At 39.0% G+C, this 15,946-nt stretch overlaps 1 protein-coding gene across 1 annotated transcript in view; it reads right to left on the bottom strand.

The window, feature by feature from the left end:
- The window catches only part of LOC112561692 (vacuolar protein sorting-associated protein 13B-like), a 40,405-nt gene that overhangs the window by 9,442 nt on the left and 15,017 nt on the right, over positions 1-15,946 (bottom strand). The window contains 24 exon segments of the mRNA XM_025234309.1: positions 248-314; positions 646-809; positions 964-1,139; positions 1,931-2,014; positions 2,812-3,063; positions 3,449-3,510; positions 3,513-3,600; positions 3,814-3,891; positions 4,087-4,173; positions 4,725-4,826; positions 5,250-5,363; positions 5,709-5,845; positions 6,464-6,627; positions 7,164-7,372; positions 7,943-8,121; positions 8,392-8,530; positions 9,923-10,182; positions 10,441-10,587; positions 10,725-10,907; positions 11,222-11,362; positions 12,336-13,050; positions 13,344-13,448; positions 13,773-13,884; positions 14,490-15,323. Coding sequence (XP_025090094.1) covers positions 248-314; positions 646-809; positions 964-1,139; positions 1,931-2,014; positions 2,812-3,063; positions 3,449-3,510; positions 3,513-3,600; positions 3,814-3,891; positions 4,087-4,173; positions 4,725-4,826; positions 5,250-5,363; positions 5,709-5,845; positions 6,464-6,627; positions 7,164-7,372; positions 7,943-8,121; positions 8,392-8,530; positions 9,923-10,182; positions 10,441-10,587; positions 10,725-10,907; positions 11,222-11,362; positions 12,336-13,050; positions 13,344-13,448; positions 13,773-13,884; positions 14,490-15,323 — 4,599 coding nt within the window.

The raw sequence follows: 15,946 nt of genomic DNA, 5'->3' as shown, positions 1-15,946 counted from the left end.
TGGCATATTACACACACACACAGCAACATACCCATCCACAAGCATGCTATATGCCATTAACACAGCATCATACCCATCCACACAGCATACTACAGGTCATGAACACTGCACCATACTCATCATAATAAATAATACAAATTACAATACCTCAAAATACAAGTTACTGGTTGTAAATACTCAAAATACTGGTTGTGACTGGTGTCATGTGACACATATGGATCTATCATGACACAGACAAAACACGCACTCATCCAAGTGACCAATAGGTCTTAAAAATGGAGCTACGATGTCTGCTGCATCAGCCTTGTGTGAACCTTCATAAGTTTAAAATTAAGCAGATGTCATATTGCCTTATCTCACAATGCTGATCATACAGTTCTGATCTTTGTCAAGCAGGCATAGCACCAGGAAACTCAGTAGGTTTTCTTTTCTAAATACTTAAAACTTTTTCTTAAGTTTCAAGGCACTTCTACATGAATTCCTAAGCACACACACAAAGACACTGTAGAATCAAGGAAGATAAATCAATTTTATACAAACAATTCTCTTATAACAAGAAGAGAGGAACATAGTGAGCCAGCTATGCTGTAAAATGAAAGTTTCATGCTACAGTTAATCTCAAAACAATGATAATATAGTTCTGACCTGCCCGAGTATGGCTTATAGCAGGGCCAGACAAGTCTTCCTTTGTCTCACAATGTTGCTGACACAACTGATCAATGTCCACCATGATCATGTCTGGCTTCTTAACCTGCTGCACCAGACTGTCGGACAGCACCACTGGTGGACTTGAGTGTGGCAGGTCTGGCCTGAATAACGGATAAAAATACAAGCACAATGAATAGGTTTGGAACGTTCAATTATTTCAATCAAAAATATAAACACTAAAATACAGGTCTGGAACATTACTTATTTCAATCAAAAAAGCTGCATGCTCTGACATGATACAGGCATCAAACCTACCCAAGCTTGAAAGATAAGTGATGTGCGGTGCTCTCCCCTTTGCAGTAAAGCTGGAATGCCTGGCCCTGACCATGAAGCTTCACCTGCTGGAGATGCCGGCTGCTGGGGGTTTCAATCTTAACCAGCAAAGGGCGGGGCAGATGTGACCGAAGCACAAAAAGTGGAGAGAAAACAATCTGCAAAAGCCCAATGAAAAATGGCAGCACTAGCTGGGTGCAGGATGGCTCCTAAGCATCAAAAGGTTCATTAATGCCATTTGAGGTGCTCACACACAGCAAGCACTGCAATAAGTGAGAAATTAATAACACTGCCTTATTTCACCAGTGTTATGCTTTTTTGTTTATTTTTACTTGCTGTAGGTGCTTCACCAACCCCACCCTCCATTTCAATTTCTTTCATTTCATTACTGGAGGTATTTGTGCAGTTTGTTGTAATTGTACTTTTTATTACTGGAGGTATTTGTGCAGTTTGTTGTAATTGTACTTTTTATTAGTGGTGGTATTTGTGCTGTTTTTTGCTATCATACATTTTATTTCTGGTGGTATTTGTGCTGTTTTTTGTTATCATACATTTTATTACTGGTGGTATTCCTGCTGTTTGTTGTTATCGTACATTTTTGTAAACGAGCATATTAGTGCACAAAATACATGGCTTTTGTTTTGAGAAATGAAAGTAAAACTATTTCAAATATAAATTAAAACACATGGTTTCACCTCTGTCTGGACAGAAATAATAAGATACTTTACCTAACACTCAAGAAAATCCCATCTAAATCAATCAGCAGAAAGTGTTAAAGCAAGTGACCAAAAAGCCTTGAGCATTACAAGAAAATAATTTGTACTTCTTAGTTCCTCTTCACACCTTTCAAACTTTCCCAGGAAAGCAGACTTGCATGAAAGCAAGACATAGTAGTACAACATTGTAAGCTGCTCAGTAAATGTGTTACCCTATCAATTGATGTACTTACAAGTTTTTGAACAGCATCACTGAACCTTTGACAGAATATGTGGCACCACACATGGATGAAATTTTTTCCATCTGGTAACATCATCTGCAGCATACAGACCAACCTGTGGTGCTAACACAATTAGGTTATCACATTGCATATGACATAGCTTATGGAATATATTTCCTGCCCACAGGCTGACTCCGTATGCTCTACAAAACATACAATATCAAAAATGCATGGACAAGTGCATGCACATATCACAAACACACACATAAAGATGAAAATAATAATAATAAAATGTGCAGTGTCACAGCTAAAGCAGGTCATCTCTGTACTGATCAGCACTAATAACAAAAATTAAAGAAAGAAATTAAGTACAGAAGTACGTTTAACTAATAAAATTTAATGTAAAAATGAATCACATTGTTGTTTAATGAGAACAAAATGACTACAAAAGATCAAACAGTATTTTTAATCGTAGTATTTTTTTTTCAACAAATGTGGTTTTAGTGAGTGTTTGAATACTATCTCGGAATCAGAATATCAAATACAGAGTAGCAAATGTGGTGTGGACAAGACCTTCACTGTCTAGAAGCACATACATTGTCGATATGTGACTTTCTTTGTAGAGGAATGGATAGAATTGAAGAGTTAGATGAGGAGCAGAGGTCAGTCAGAAAGATCTAACATGGTCAGGAGTGAGGTGTTACCTCTAGCCAGAGCGGATATAATTGGTTGCTATAAGCAATTTCAGTGCTGCGACAAGGGAAAAATGTGATACGCACATGCACGTGGCATAGGCAAGTGAGCTCATAACTAGGCATGCTGTAAGTATACATATGCATTGGTGTCTCCTGATGTGTGCTCAGGTGGGTAAATATCGACAACAATGAGCTCACCTTCAGCAACTGATTCTCTTGTACAGTCTTGCCTCTCAGCTTGACCAAGTCTGACCACATGTTGTAGCCACCAAGAAATCTGACCCTGATGGCACATACATGCTCATGTTCCATGACAAGTGTTGGTAGCACACTGCTGGCATCCATAAGTACTGTACTCTCTGTTCTAGAGGTGTGGTCCCCTAAACTTAGGTTAAGCTCCAAAGCCTGAGAAAGCTGATTAGACAACACCAGCTGGCCTGAAACAATCAACTTAACACAAAAGAAGAAATATATATATATATGATGACTTTGTAATACCTAAAAGGTGCTAAGAAACAGAATGCCATACAATGAAAGGAATGTGATGACGACAGATTTTCTTAATGAGGATACAAGAAAAGAAAGAAGAAACAAGAGCAGAGACTGGTATCTTTATATCCTGTGTACAACATGATTTCAAGACTTAATGAAAATCATGATCTTTTATTGCACAGAACACAAGCCTGGGACACGTTAGGTCTCTAATAAGTTTATATCCTATGTACAGCATGACTTTATGAATGCAACAATAGCCAGAATGCTATATCCAAGAACATGAGCAGACTGGTAAATTTCTACATGTATCATCTCCATTTACTAAGCCAAGCTTGCTAACCTGCATGTAGACTGAGGATAGTCGTCGTATTTTGATGATGAGAGTGTAATGTTGATCTATAGCCGCACTACACGCACAACACAGCCTTCAACCTCCACACAAACAGGAGCACACCAACGCCAAGTGGCTTTGTCCAGACAGAGATGCAGTTGCTGAAAGATACATAATGAAATAAGTCACAAAAGTTTTTTTTTAACACACTTTTATTTGAAATGCACTAAAAAGGGACAAAATACTTTCTTTCCTTAGGTCTCAGGATTTTTTTTTATACATATAACTTAAAATATAAGAGTGTGAGGAGCCAAAAGTGTTCCAAGTTCCAAGAGCAAGTAAATAAGAGAAGTAAGTAAACTGTCACTTCTCACCCTATTCTTGCTGCCTGAACGCCAGCTGTAAGAGGTCATGTGATTTGACTGAAGAGCAAGATTTTCATCTGTATCCACCTGAACACACACAATGAAGCCAGTAAGGTTCAAACTGCTGTCTGCCTGTGCATTGTAGAAGGACTCATCCTTTGCCTACTTACGTGAGAATTTCCAAATGTCTTGGTATCTGTCAAATCACATGAGATTTAATTTTACAGAACTCTCCCCCTCAACGCTATCAGTAAAACCATGTTTCAAGCTAGTACACCATACCTGCCCAAACCTCAAAGTTTCCTGAGTGTTGTTGCAAACAATGATGTGACCAAAGAAAATTGTATCACTGGAATTGTTTGGTCCAAACTGAAACAAATAAACATTATAAATCATGTCCTCAACTTTACAGTGTCAATGGTAGTTTTACAATGGGATTCTTTTTCTTCAAAGGAAATAAGAAACAGCAGGAGAGAGTGGGGAGGAGAGCGGGTGATTTACATCAACCCAGCAAATAAGGCTATATCATGGCAAGGCAGCCAGCCTGTAAACAGATGCCAGACGCAGAAATAGAACATGGTGAACAAGAGGAGATCTGAACCAAGGGCAGCAAACCCTCACTGTAGTGGTGACAGGTGCTAACTGTTGCACCACCAGACTGCTCAGAGATAGAGTGGAAGATGTGTGAGGTTAGTTTTAGTGCATAGATTATGTAAGAATGAAGAGACAAAAGGAGAGGGAAACAGTGTAAACACAGAGGTGTCTATATGAAGAGATTTAATAACAGACAAGGAGACAGGGTAAACATTATATAATATTTCTACATAAAGAGATTTCAGTCGTATCTAAGGAGACAGGGTAAACATTACACAATATTTCTACACAAAGATTTTAGTAACAAAGAAGCAGAGTTCACTCACAGTTTTCCATGCCTGCAAGGACACGTTCAGAGAGTGCATGATACTTCTTCCCATGTGGAGACTAACCTTTTCACTCTTGACCCTAACTTCCACAAGAGGCATCTGAAAATAAGGTCAATGTAAAGAATTTAAATGGTCAGTGCACTAGCTTGATAATAAAATATAAAAATAAGAGAAAGGAGTGAGTAGACAAGCGAGAGCAATAGACATGATTATATTACAGGATGGATTTTATGAAACAACCAATAGGTAGATATACAAGAGCATGATTAAAATGATTATACTACAGGACGGATTTTACAGCAACCAATAGGGATACCAGCACAGACTGCTTCAAGAAGCCTCCTTCGCACCTAATTATGAGAAAGTCCACACATCTTTCTAAAGACAGATTTAACACATCCATGCGTATCTGTGCTCACACACACATTCACACAACTATCACCTTTTCCCTATGGACACACATTATTAGATACCCTTGGACGCCCTTTCTTCTACCCACAAACCGTCAGACAGACAACATACCGTAGCCTGCTTATGTTTGAACACAATTTTGCTCTGCAAATTGACTGGACTTAGAAATGTCTCCATAACCAGTTGCTTATAATCCAATATGTCAATTTGACCAACTCCAGAAACCTGAGAAGTAAGAAAATCTGTTTATCAAAGAGTCAGGTGGTCTGTAATCGGAAAGTCAGTAGGTCAGCAGTAACCATTTTGAAAGTCAAGGACTTTGTGGAGGTAAAGATGACAAAAGCCAAGGAAAAAAGGCATGAATGATACGTGTGCTAAGTTTGATACAGACTACATTAGATTTTCATGAATTACATAAGCTGCATAAAAATGTGTAACAAATATAAATATGGACTACATGGTCATAAAAAAGTTATCACTATCATACTAAAGCAATATTTTCACAAACTGCAAGTGAAGTACAGACCTATAAACAAGTTGTGTAAGCTCAAAGATAGTGTATTAACATACTGCCACTGAAGTACAGTTTTGTAAACCAGTTATATGGGAAGCAAAGACGCTTAAGTGACTCAGCATCAGCATGGCCCACTCCTCATCACTGGGCACTGATGGGGTTAGTCTGAAGGGTTTCAGCTTGTCTGGTATTCCTACAATACAGCAATATTAGTCTTTAAATGGGGTGCACATTTTTTTTTCTAATGATTGGGTAAAGCTCAATATAGTAGATGCAAGATGCTATTTCCGCAAATCTGGGTAAACACCCCCCACTTCCATTCTCAAGATGAATACCCACAGATATGACCATGCACAGGTCAAGATAACAACACAGAGGTCAGGATTGTACATGGACACATTTACATAGTGAAGACTTCAGCCAATGGGAGAGTTAATTTATCCTGATGTCCTGATTTTGACCTCTTCATGTACATGGTCATGTTTTGCAGATGCTTCTCGAGAATGAAAAGGGATAGTCACAAAGAAGTAGTATCTTGCACTGAGTTTAACTGGATTACTGGAAATAAACTTTGCCCCATATCCTATAAGTAGCTTTCAAAGTCTGCCATTTACAAAGAATTCTCAATTTATCACAATACTGAGCGCACACTCCAAAAAGTAAATTAAATAATTAATAGGATACCACATTTTTGAAGTTTTCTTTAGCTAGTACACTGCAAATTCTGTGGTACTTTGCACTGTGTATGGTGATTTGCAAACAGAACAGCGCAAGGGAGAAAAATGTGTAGAGCAACAGTGACAAGACCTACTTGAACCATTGTAGTCAATATGGTTACTCAAGTGGAGATGAACAGCTGTCATACTGAGTGACGCTTGTACAACTGGCACTAAGTCTGGAACTGCACAGGAATCAACAGACACACTTGCTGCCAGCGAGGTTACCAGTGCAAGCATATCTGGTCCATTCTCCTCTCTAACAAACATACACACATGCAAAGAGAACTGTATTTATCTGTTAGGACAATTACAGATTGAATTAACAACCAGTAGCTCACATACTAGCAATACACAGCTCAATATACATATATACATGTTAAATACAGTTGAATAAAAATTTATATATATATACACACAGCAATAATATCAATAGGTATGTACACAAACATGAGTTTTAAGATAAGACTATATTTATCCCAGAAGGCAATTTGGGGCAGCTCAATATAAAAACACAAAACAACACAATAACAATAACCGATTCATATCCCCAAACAGATTCATGCATTCATGTTTCAGACAGCTGCATTCATTAGGATGTTATGTATTAGACAAACAGTGACCACAAGTGAGAAATGCCTGAGTGAAAAATGAGCCAGTGGACTATTTACATTTAGAATGAGTTTGTAATGGACATACAGTGCAAGGTAAGCACTAATGATATTTAGCATATTATAAAAGTGAAGCCAGGCCATAGGGACACAGTACAACAAATAAGGTCCTTACTGCTCTCACCTGGGAGGTAGCTCCACTTCACACCTATCAGAGGTAAGCACAGCAATCCGCCAGGTGCGTGACACACACACCCTGCTGAGTCTCATCAGCTCACTACCTTTCATCTCAGGAATGTCCACAATACTTTTTTTATTCTCTGACAAATTGAAGTTTGCATATGAAACATAATCTCTTCTGCATTCATCCCAAAACTGCAGCACACAGGGAACCTGAAATGTTGTAAAGTGATAGCATGAGGTACAAACACTAATTCTGCCCAGAAAAATGTTGAATGGGGAGCATTTATGTTATCAGTCTCTTTGTGATACCATTGATATTTCAGTTACAAGATGGATTTGATTAGATGCTTTAAGCTGTATGGTAAGCAAACTAGAAAATCAATGTTTTAATTTTTAAAGGCTCCATCTCTAATCATGCATAGCAGAATTAGACCAGACCCACATCAAATGTAGCAGCATTAGACAGTACTAGACCCATGTCAAATGTAGCAGCATCATTCAAATACTGAATTAAACAGTCAACCTCTAGCCTTTTCAACATGTGTAACTACCTTAACAGGGCTTACAATGAACTCTGCTTTTTAGACCAGCTGTATTTTCTTTTTGTATAGCATTTTCAGTCTGCCTTTGATGGTGGAGTAATGTGCTAAATAAATCAACTTTATTATTATTATCCATCACCAATCAATCAAATACTGCATTAAACAGTCAACTTGGTGCAAACAATGTGATGGTCACGAGATCAGGAAAATCAATCATCATGTTGCCAAGTACACTCACACTTAGACTGTCAGAGGCTGCTGCCACAGGGAAAGGAGCCAGAGGTATAGGCAGAACAATCAGCCTCCTGATTACACGAGGCTCGGGGTACGACCAGATCATGCCACCTCTCACAGGTGTTCCATTGTCCTCAACACTGAACATGATCTCCCAGGCAGCAGGAAGCACACTGCTGTCACCTGTAGATGCAAATGAACACATGCATGCAGATCAAAGATGTTACTTCTAAAAAAACACAATGTTGTCAACACAAACCCCTTCCCTTCCTCTACTTTGTCCAACTGAACTATTTACTCACCAACATTATAGCAGCCCTATCTTCAATTAATTCTCATGCAATCTGAAATTTCAGGAATAATAAGCAGTACTCTTCAAAAGATCTAGTAAGAAAAATGTCTGGTGTCAGAGGCTCCTGAGAAATCCACCCTTTCAAGGCACAGCCTTCTCACCGTGATGGCTGTAGACAAAGCTGCCTGAGCGCAGGTCGTCTTGGGAATGTCTGGTTGTAGGCAAGGGGACCAGGATGTCCTCCTTTTGTTCACTCACTTCATCTTTCATTTGTTTAGAGTGTTGTAGTCCAGACAATGCCTGGTCACAAACATAATGGCTAACTTTAACCTGTTCACACTGCTGTCAAGCAATGCTACAAATATGATGTGTAGCCAGTTTGCATGACTTTCACAGTAAAGCAATTATTGGTAATAGTGATATAATTAAAAATAGCAAATTAGTCATTTCTAACAATACCAATTATAATGTACTTTACACTTGACATCCATAAAAATACTATACTAATGAAGCATGGTTCACCCAAGAGCCCTGGAACAAAGTGGACTACAGATGGCAGGCTGCTGCTCTGTCAGTCAAACAATACACTCCCTCTTACACTCTCACTGTGCAGCGCAAAAGAAAGAAGTGAATTTAGGAGCTGGTAAAATAAAAGCCATCTCTTTATTATGGATCACTCAAAAAAAATGGACCATGTATTTTTTCACTGAAAATGTCTTGTGAAAACAGCTTCTAAGCATTCAAAAATATGTCTCATTGCCAACAATTCACTGCTCAGTTTTGACGGTGTTTGTTTACTCTAAGGGCAAGTCACTCCTGCCTAAATCAAACCTTTTGAGATTCATATAGTGATGATAACAAAAAATGACACATTTACAAACCATATCTTAACAAAACACATACTGCTTCTGCATTCAAACCACACAATAAGTGATTTATGTGAAAAATAAGTGATGTGAGAGATGACCTATGTACGTGAGGAGTGAATAATATATGTGAGGTATGTGATGGATAAGTAATGTAAGTAAGGTTGAGCAATTTATATGAGGAATCAGCCATGTATGTGAGGGGTGAATGATGTATATGAATTGTGGGTTGTGGAGGTGGTCAGTCCCTTTGCTTAGTACCATCCTCTGAAGAAGAATGATGCTGGTTTTTGATTTATAACAGTCATACTGATATAGCACATCCAACATCTGTTCCGAGGATGTGGCTTTTTGAGCCCTGAGTCATTTGCATCTTTGATGTTTGTGCAGTATTTTGATCTGTAACAACTTAGAGCCACTCAAACTTATAGATAAAACATGTCTCCCCACTCTAACCTTGTCTCTAACATTGATGGAGGAAATATCTATGGCAAAGAATGGCCATCTTCAATATGTCCTACAAACTAAAGTTGTCCACCCCCTGCTCCCACCTTTAAACTATAAAAGGTAAATGCTACAGTGAAATTGGCTACTCAGTAGATGTTTGCCATCCAATTCTCAGACAGTGTGCATTTCAACAAAGCTGAAATGAACAGCATAGGTAGGTAAGGAAAGGAAACCATTAGTCCTTACATCAAAGTGCAAAATAGCAATATTCCTTCAGGTGGGCAAAGCCTTGAAACAGCCTTGTCATTTCAAGTAAGAGTTACTGCCATAAATAATGAGATACTGTTACTATATTCACAGAATGTGTGGCTGTACTCACAGAAAGTGTTGCCTCAAACTGACTGTAGAGATGCTGTAGACTGAGAACATGCTCTTGACCAACATAGATCTCCAGCAAACCAGTCTTGGTATGTAGTGACAGCTGTGGGATGGCTCTCTCATAATCAGGTCCCGGCCAATGAAGACTGGCTTCAACCTCAATGCTGGCAGGTCCTACAAATCTGTGGCGCTGTCTGTTGTACATTGTCTTCAGCAAAACATCTTTTAAGCACATGATTCCACTTGCCCCAACACCTTTTTCTAGACAAGGAAAATGGAAAGTTAGATGACCAAAGTAGTTATTTGTGAAACATCTAGGTGTAATGTTTTTGCAGTTTTGCTGTAAAAAGGACACTTTTATGTTTGCTATCATGAATAAGAGTATTTGAACATTTCTCCACCAAGGTAAGAACGAAATTTCTCTCTCCTGTTACAATAAAAGTAGCCAGTTTCTGATGTGAGGTGAAATTCAGACATAAACAAAATACTAAAACAAACAAGAACTGATGTACATATTACCTTTAGTCTTTGGTGTTGTTTCTAAAGTAAAGAATGCTTTTATAACAGAAGCTAGAAATCCCCCAGTGCACAACGAGTTCTTTGCCTCAATGGAAATGACAATCTGTTCTGTTGATATGTGAATTTTATCAACAGCTTCCAACAATTCTGTAACATTCAGAAAGTGGCATATTATGGTCAGCATGTCTATAATATTGCTGCAAGCAGACTAGTTAATATATGTCTGTAACAGGTATTTTTCAGGCACAGCAGTATGTTAACTACAACCTTTATCGAGCACATACCTATCATTCCCATCAGCTGTGTCTGTACAACTTGAGGTCTTTGTTGACAAACATTATTACTGGATGGAGGAGAAGGTTCAGAAAGCTTTGGAAAAATTTTTTCTAGAAAGACAATGGTCCGCTGCACAGCATCACATGTTACATTCAGCTTCACTGGTCGCTCGACTTTCACCTCTAAACTTGCTGAAACAGTGAAGGTGAAACAACCGATTCATCATCAAATGAATCACTACTTAATGATAAATCACTACACAGAGCATACCATGGCATGCTAAAGGCATATCATGCTGAAATAAGCATTGGCATCTATTTAATGGCTAATTTGATGGTGTTCATAATACCAGGTTATAATACCATAGACCTCTACTGCCTGCAAAACAACAGGAAAGAAATTGCATAAGAATTAAGAAGTAAATTTACTATGGAGGGACTAAGATCATTAAAATATGCGCGACTCTTGTAGATGTCTGTAGCCATCATCCTCTCTGTACATGTACCTGGTAGTGTTCTGATATTGATGAGACTGAAAGTCAGCAAACAGGGTGGAATACCAGTCTTTGTGTTAGGTTTTCCTGCACGTGTCTCTAGCCAGTACACATTGAAATCAGCATGGTCTGGGAGAATGTGATGTTCCATTGCTGAAAGAGGTCAAAAGTAAATTGTTCCAATGCAGTGTAAGCAATATGTCATAAATGATTCATTAAGGAAAAAAGGAAAGCAATGGTTGAAAGAATAAGCTGTGCTTTTATTAGCACAACTACAATCATGCTCTGAGTATGTTTTTTAGTTATTGATCAGTGAACAATGGGACTCTCTCCCTTACCATATCCACCACCTACCCACTATTGAATCCTTTAAATGTGCACTGAAAATGAACCTCTTCCCTAAACATTACTCCTAACACCCTTTCCCATAATGCTATAGTCCTTTTTCACATCCTGCCTTTTGCTATGTCATGTTACTCTCAGCTCTTGCTCTTGTTATTTGGTTCCTCTTTGTGTTTTCTGTATTTGATTTTATTCTTTGTTTAGTACAGTTGTTTGTTCTTTTATAGTTCATATGTTATTCGTTTGTTTTCCTGTCCCTCGTATGCTGTCCATGTTTCATACTTGTTCTTAAGCGCTAAGATCATACTACTAGGAGTATGCGCTTAACAAATTTTGCATTTATTATCATTATATTTGTATGCCATTCCTACACCTACACCTGAGCAATAGTCTGCCTAAAAATGAAAGTTTGGCTAAAAATCTTATCAAATGTAGACCGCACTACTATAGCAACAATACCTTTCTCTTAAATAATATACTCGTTACTAACTTGATGCTGTCCATTCAACCAGAATTCAAGTTCGGTTTAATTTTTCTGTTGACCATCTGATATTCCAAAATCATGGAGTTTAACATCGACATACAAAATGACTTACATACAGAAACAAAGATACAAAAAGACAACAAAATCAGATAAACAGTAAGACTTCTAAAAACTGTAATAACCAGAAAGATAATGAACATGCCAGCAATCAGTGCGCATGGATGGATATGTAGTGCCCTAAGGTAGTTGATAGATGGAGGAGAGGCAGTCAGACTAAAACACCAAGCAAAATGAGCTGACCTGGGAAAACATGCACGCCCTCAGCTCCTTTGACGAGAATGTCATAACAAGAAATCTCAACCTTGTCCACCTCTGGCCAGAACTTTACAAGAGTATGAGGCTGGGCTATGTAGATATAGACAAATGGTTGAACACATGAAGTGCCTGCAGGCACGGCAGCTCTTGAACCTTGAGAGCTTTCTCCCTGAAGCACAAAGTCAAAAGAACTGCACAGGTTACCTGCAGGTGACTTTTCATCTTCAGCACCAGTACCAAATGCGAGTTCAATAAAATTGTCTGCAAGCAGTTCACTTTTCTCTGACTTTCTTGCTGAAAATGGTGTCTGAGGAAGGATATTGGTAACAGCATCTGCTGTATAGTCCATGGTTTGCTGCTGGTGAGTATACAGCGCTAAGGAAACTCTTCCAGCTGTTAGCAAAATATCCACTGGCAAGGTACATGCCTTAGAGCCAGCATTTCTTGTGTGTCTTCCGAACATATGGCTGGATACATGAGAAAAATCACTCTCTATTCCACTGTCTGTTGTTGTAGCCTGGGCTAGTAGGCCTGGTGCTGGTATAGGACCTTTGCTGGCTGAAGGATTATACTGAGGAGTAACAAGCCGAGATATTAAAGTGCTTGCAGTCATCATTATCTGTAGCTGTTTAGCACTCAAGTATACTTCCAAGTCTGTCTTCACATTCAGCTCAGCTGTCAATCCACACACAAGTAAACCCTGAAATAAAGAAATTCTAATGTTAAAACAATAATTACCGACAACATACAACATAACAAAACAAAAGAAAAGGATGCCTTCAATGTTAACTCATATGCAGACCAAGACAACATTAAATGGTAGCTCAGGTAAACCCTGACAACAGATTCAAAACATGTTTGTCCCTCTATACTAAAGTGACAGCTCTCCTGTCAAAACTTCTCATCAGATTCAAACTTAAAGCCATATATGTCAATACAACATAAAACCATCAGGAAGAAAAAAACAGCACGACTGTTATCTCTCCTACTAACCTGCTCTTCCTGCTCTTCTCTGACATAGACAATAGGTGGAGCCACAACAAGGCAGATGTTAAATGGTTTGACCATAGGTATGACCTCAATATCCCCGTCTTCTTTCTGATGCACACATGACAAGCCACATAAGTCAAAGAGTGAATGTTCTCACATGACATAGGTCCCATAGCAGTGAAGATTCACATATGATGAGACATGTAAGTCAGATAGTGGTGATGATTCTCTAAAGTCATATTAAGCCCTAAGAACTATCTGTGAAGCTCTGTACAACCTCTCTGTCACACACATAGGACAGGATATTACATGTAAGTCAAACAGAGGTGAAGATTCTCTTAAGTCATATAAGAATTAAGAACAATCAATATGTACAACTCCTGCCTAAGTGTCATGCACACATTAACATAAATGCTATTAATACAATGTTACCTGTTCCCAAGGTATGTGTTCCACTCTAAGGCAGGAAACTGCACACCAGAAGAAGCTGCTGCTGTGTACTTCCCAGTGTCTCTTGTCACACAAGACCACTGTGCCCATGTACCTAGAGATGGAACATGCGGCCCTTTTATTACAGTGTCTACTCTAGCACAGGGCAAAACCCAGGACAAAAGTCCTTAGTGCTTTACTGTAATGTCTACAATAATAACAATGTTTTTCATAGCCCTTTTCCAGTAATTTGCTCAGAGTGCTTTAAGAAGTAATACACAGACCTACTCGCATAAACGAAATCACTAAGTTTATATAAGTGAATATTCACATGTAACAGACATGCTCACTTGTACAATAGATACACCTACTCATACAAAAAGTAAATACAGACACGCATTATGCATGCTCATGGTCAGAACTGGGTCACAGTGAAGTCTGTTCTAAAAATTGTCTCTTTTTAGACTTGCTGGCAAGAGAACCAGAGTGATGGGTAACCTGTTTCAAGTGGATGGAGCTTGGTAGGAGAAAGCCCTCTGGCTATGTGTGTCTATGTCTGTGCATGTGTGAGTGTGTGTGTGTGTGTTGAGAGAATGTGCATGTTTGTGTGTGAGTGTAAGAGAGAGAGAAAAGGTAAGGAGGGAAATCAGAGGGTGAAGAGGTCAGGGAGTGGCTGGCGGTGAAAAGGTGGAGGGGGAAATCAAGAAAATCTGCATGCACATGAAAAGCGGGTAGAAAAATGCTGCTCTACCTGAAGATACTGATGCTGCAGATATTTGTAGCTGATACTGGCGGTCTTCAATACAGAAGCCAGCTTGCTGGGTTAAACCTGCCTGTAGGGCACAGTGAAACAACTCCCGCTCCAGAGCGTACCTGGGCAATGGATTGTCTGCATATGGTTGTACATGCACAGCCTGAAGCTGTAACAGGAGCATATCATGTGTCAAAGTTGTCTTTGAGAATGGCTCCTCCACTTCATGGTCCTTCGGGGTTGATCTATCAACATTGGTCAGCAAAAAGACTCTGACACAGCTAATATCAGCATGTACAAGAGGGCACATGTGGGATGCCAAGATGGCAGACTGCTTGGTAGACATTTTAGGAAGATGTGCAGCACTTTGTGATGTTTTGAAAGCAGTTTGCTCTCTTCTATCTTTCAAAGGCGACCACAAATGCCTTATCTCTTCCAGGGTAGAAATATGAAAAACAGCATCAAAGGCTTCAACTTTAAGGCAAATTTCTGATAACCATTTGTGGAAAAATAAAGTAGATGGGATGCATTGTTCTGAGATGCCCAGAGAGTTAGTCACTTCCACGTTTAGCTTCTTGATCTTGCTGAGCACATTTTTGCACAGAGCCCGTGTATATGTCAGTGACAGAAAACCATGCCTTTTCTCTCCCACAGAGCCTCCCTGGCCTGAGAAATACAAATGTGATGCCTGACCTTCAGCCACCTCTAGCTTGTTGGATGCAACATTGAAATGCTGAGGGAGGTGTTTGAGAGTCGACAGTAGCACTGGCACATTCACATCCAGCTGCCAGTCGCCTGCTGACCTGGAAGAAACCACAGAAAAATCCATAAATATTAAACGTACATTGTGTGTCAATGATAATTTCATGAGAATTAACTTATAAGTGTAATAGTGATGACTCTAATGGGTGTGCAGCACACTTCCTTTTTTTCATACATATGCTGCCCTCTTCTCTTCAGACACTCAAACTAAACTGAATTCTTAGTGATGCCGACCATAGTGAAAGTCAGAAGTTCATTATCATCTCTTCTTAGCTATACTACTTGTTCTGAGAGCAGAGGGGCACCACCTGGGGCCATAGTTATGAGTGGTAAACTGTCAGAAAAAAAATCAACCGGTGTGGAGGGTGGACACCAGGGAACAGCATCTATGCAAATTAGTAGCTGTGAACACAGGGCAGATGCTGGGCAGTTGTCTCAAGAAAGTTCAAGCACCAAATTTTTTAAAAAAACCCAAACCCCTTGCATTTTTAAGACTTGAATCTCCTGGTCTTTTGCACCCGCGAAAGCATAAAGATATGGCGGATGGCTATCATTCAAGGAAACTGATTAAAAACCCAACTTTTCTGAGGCAGAAGTAAGAGTTTGTTCTGTAAAATTTCCAGCCAAAAAAAAGTACACTGTTGAGTAAATTATTGAAAAACTT

This window comes from Pomacea canaliculata, linkage group LG4 (genome assembly GCF_003073045.1).
Source record: "Pomacea canaliculata isolate SZHN2017 linkage group LG4, ASM307304v1, whole genome shotgun sequence".
In the NCBI taxonomy this organism is placed as follows: Eukaryota; Metazoa; Mollusca; class Gastropoda; order Architaenioglossa; family Ampullariidae; genus Pomacea; species Pomacea canaliculata.
This window is presented reverse-complemented; position numbering and strand designations above follow the sequence as displayed.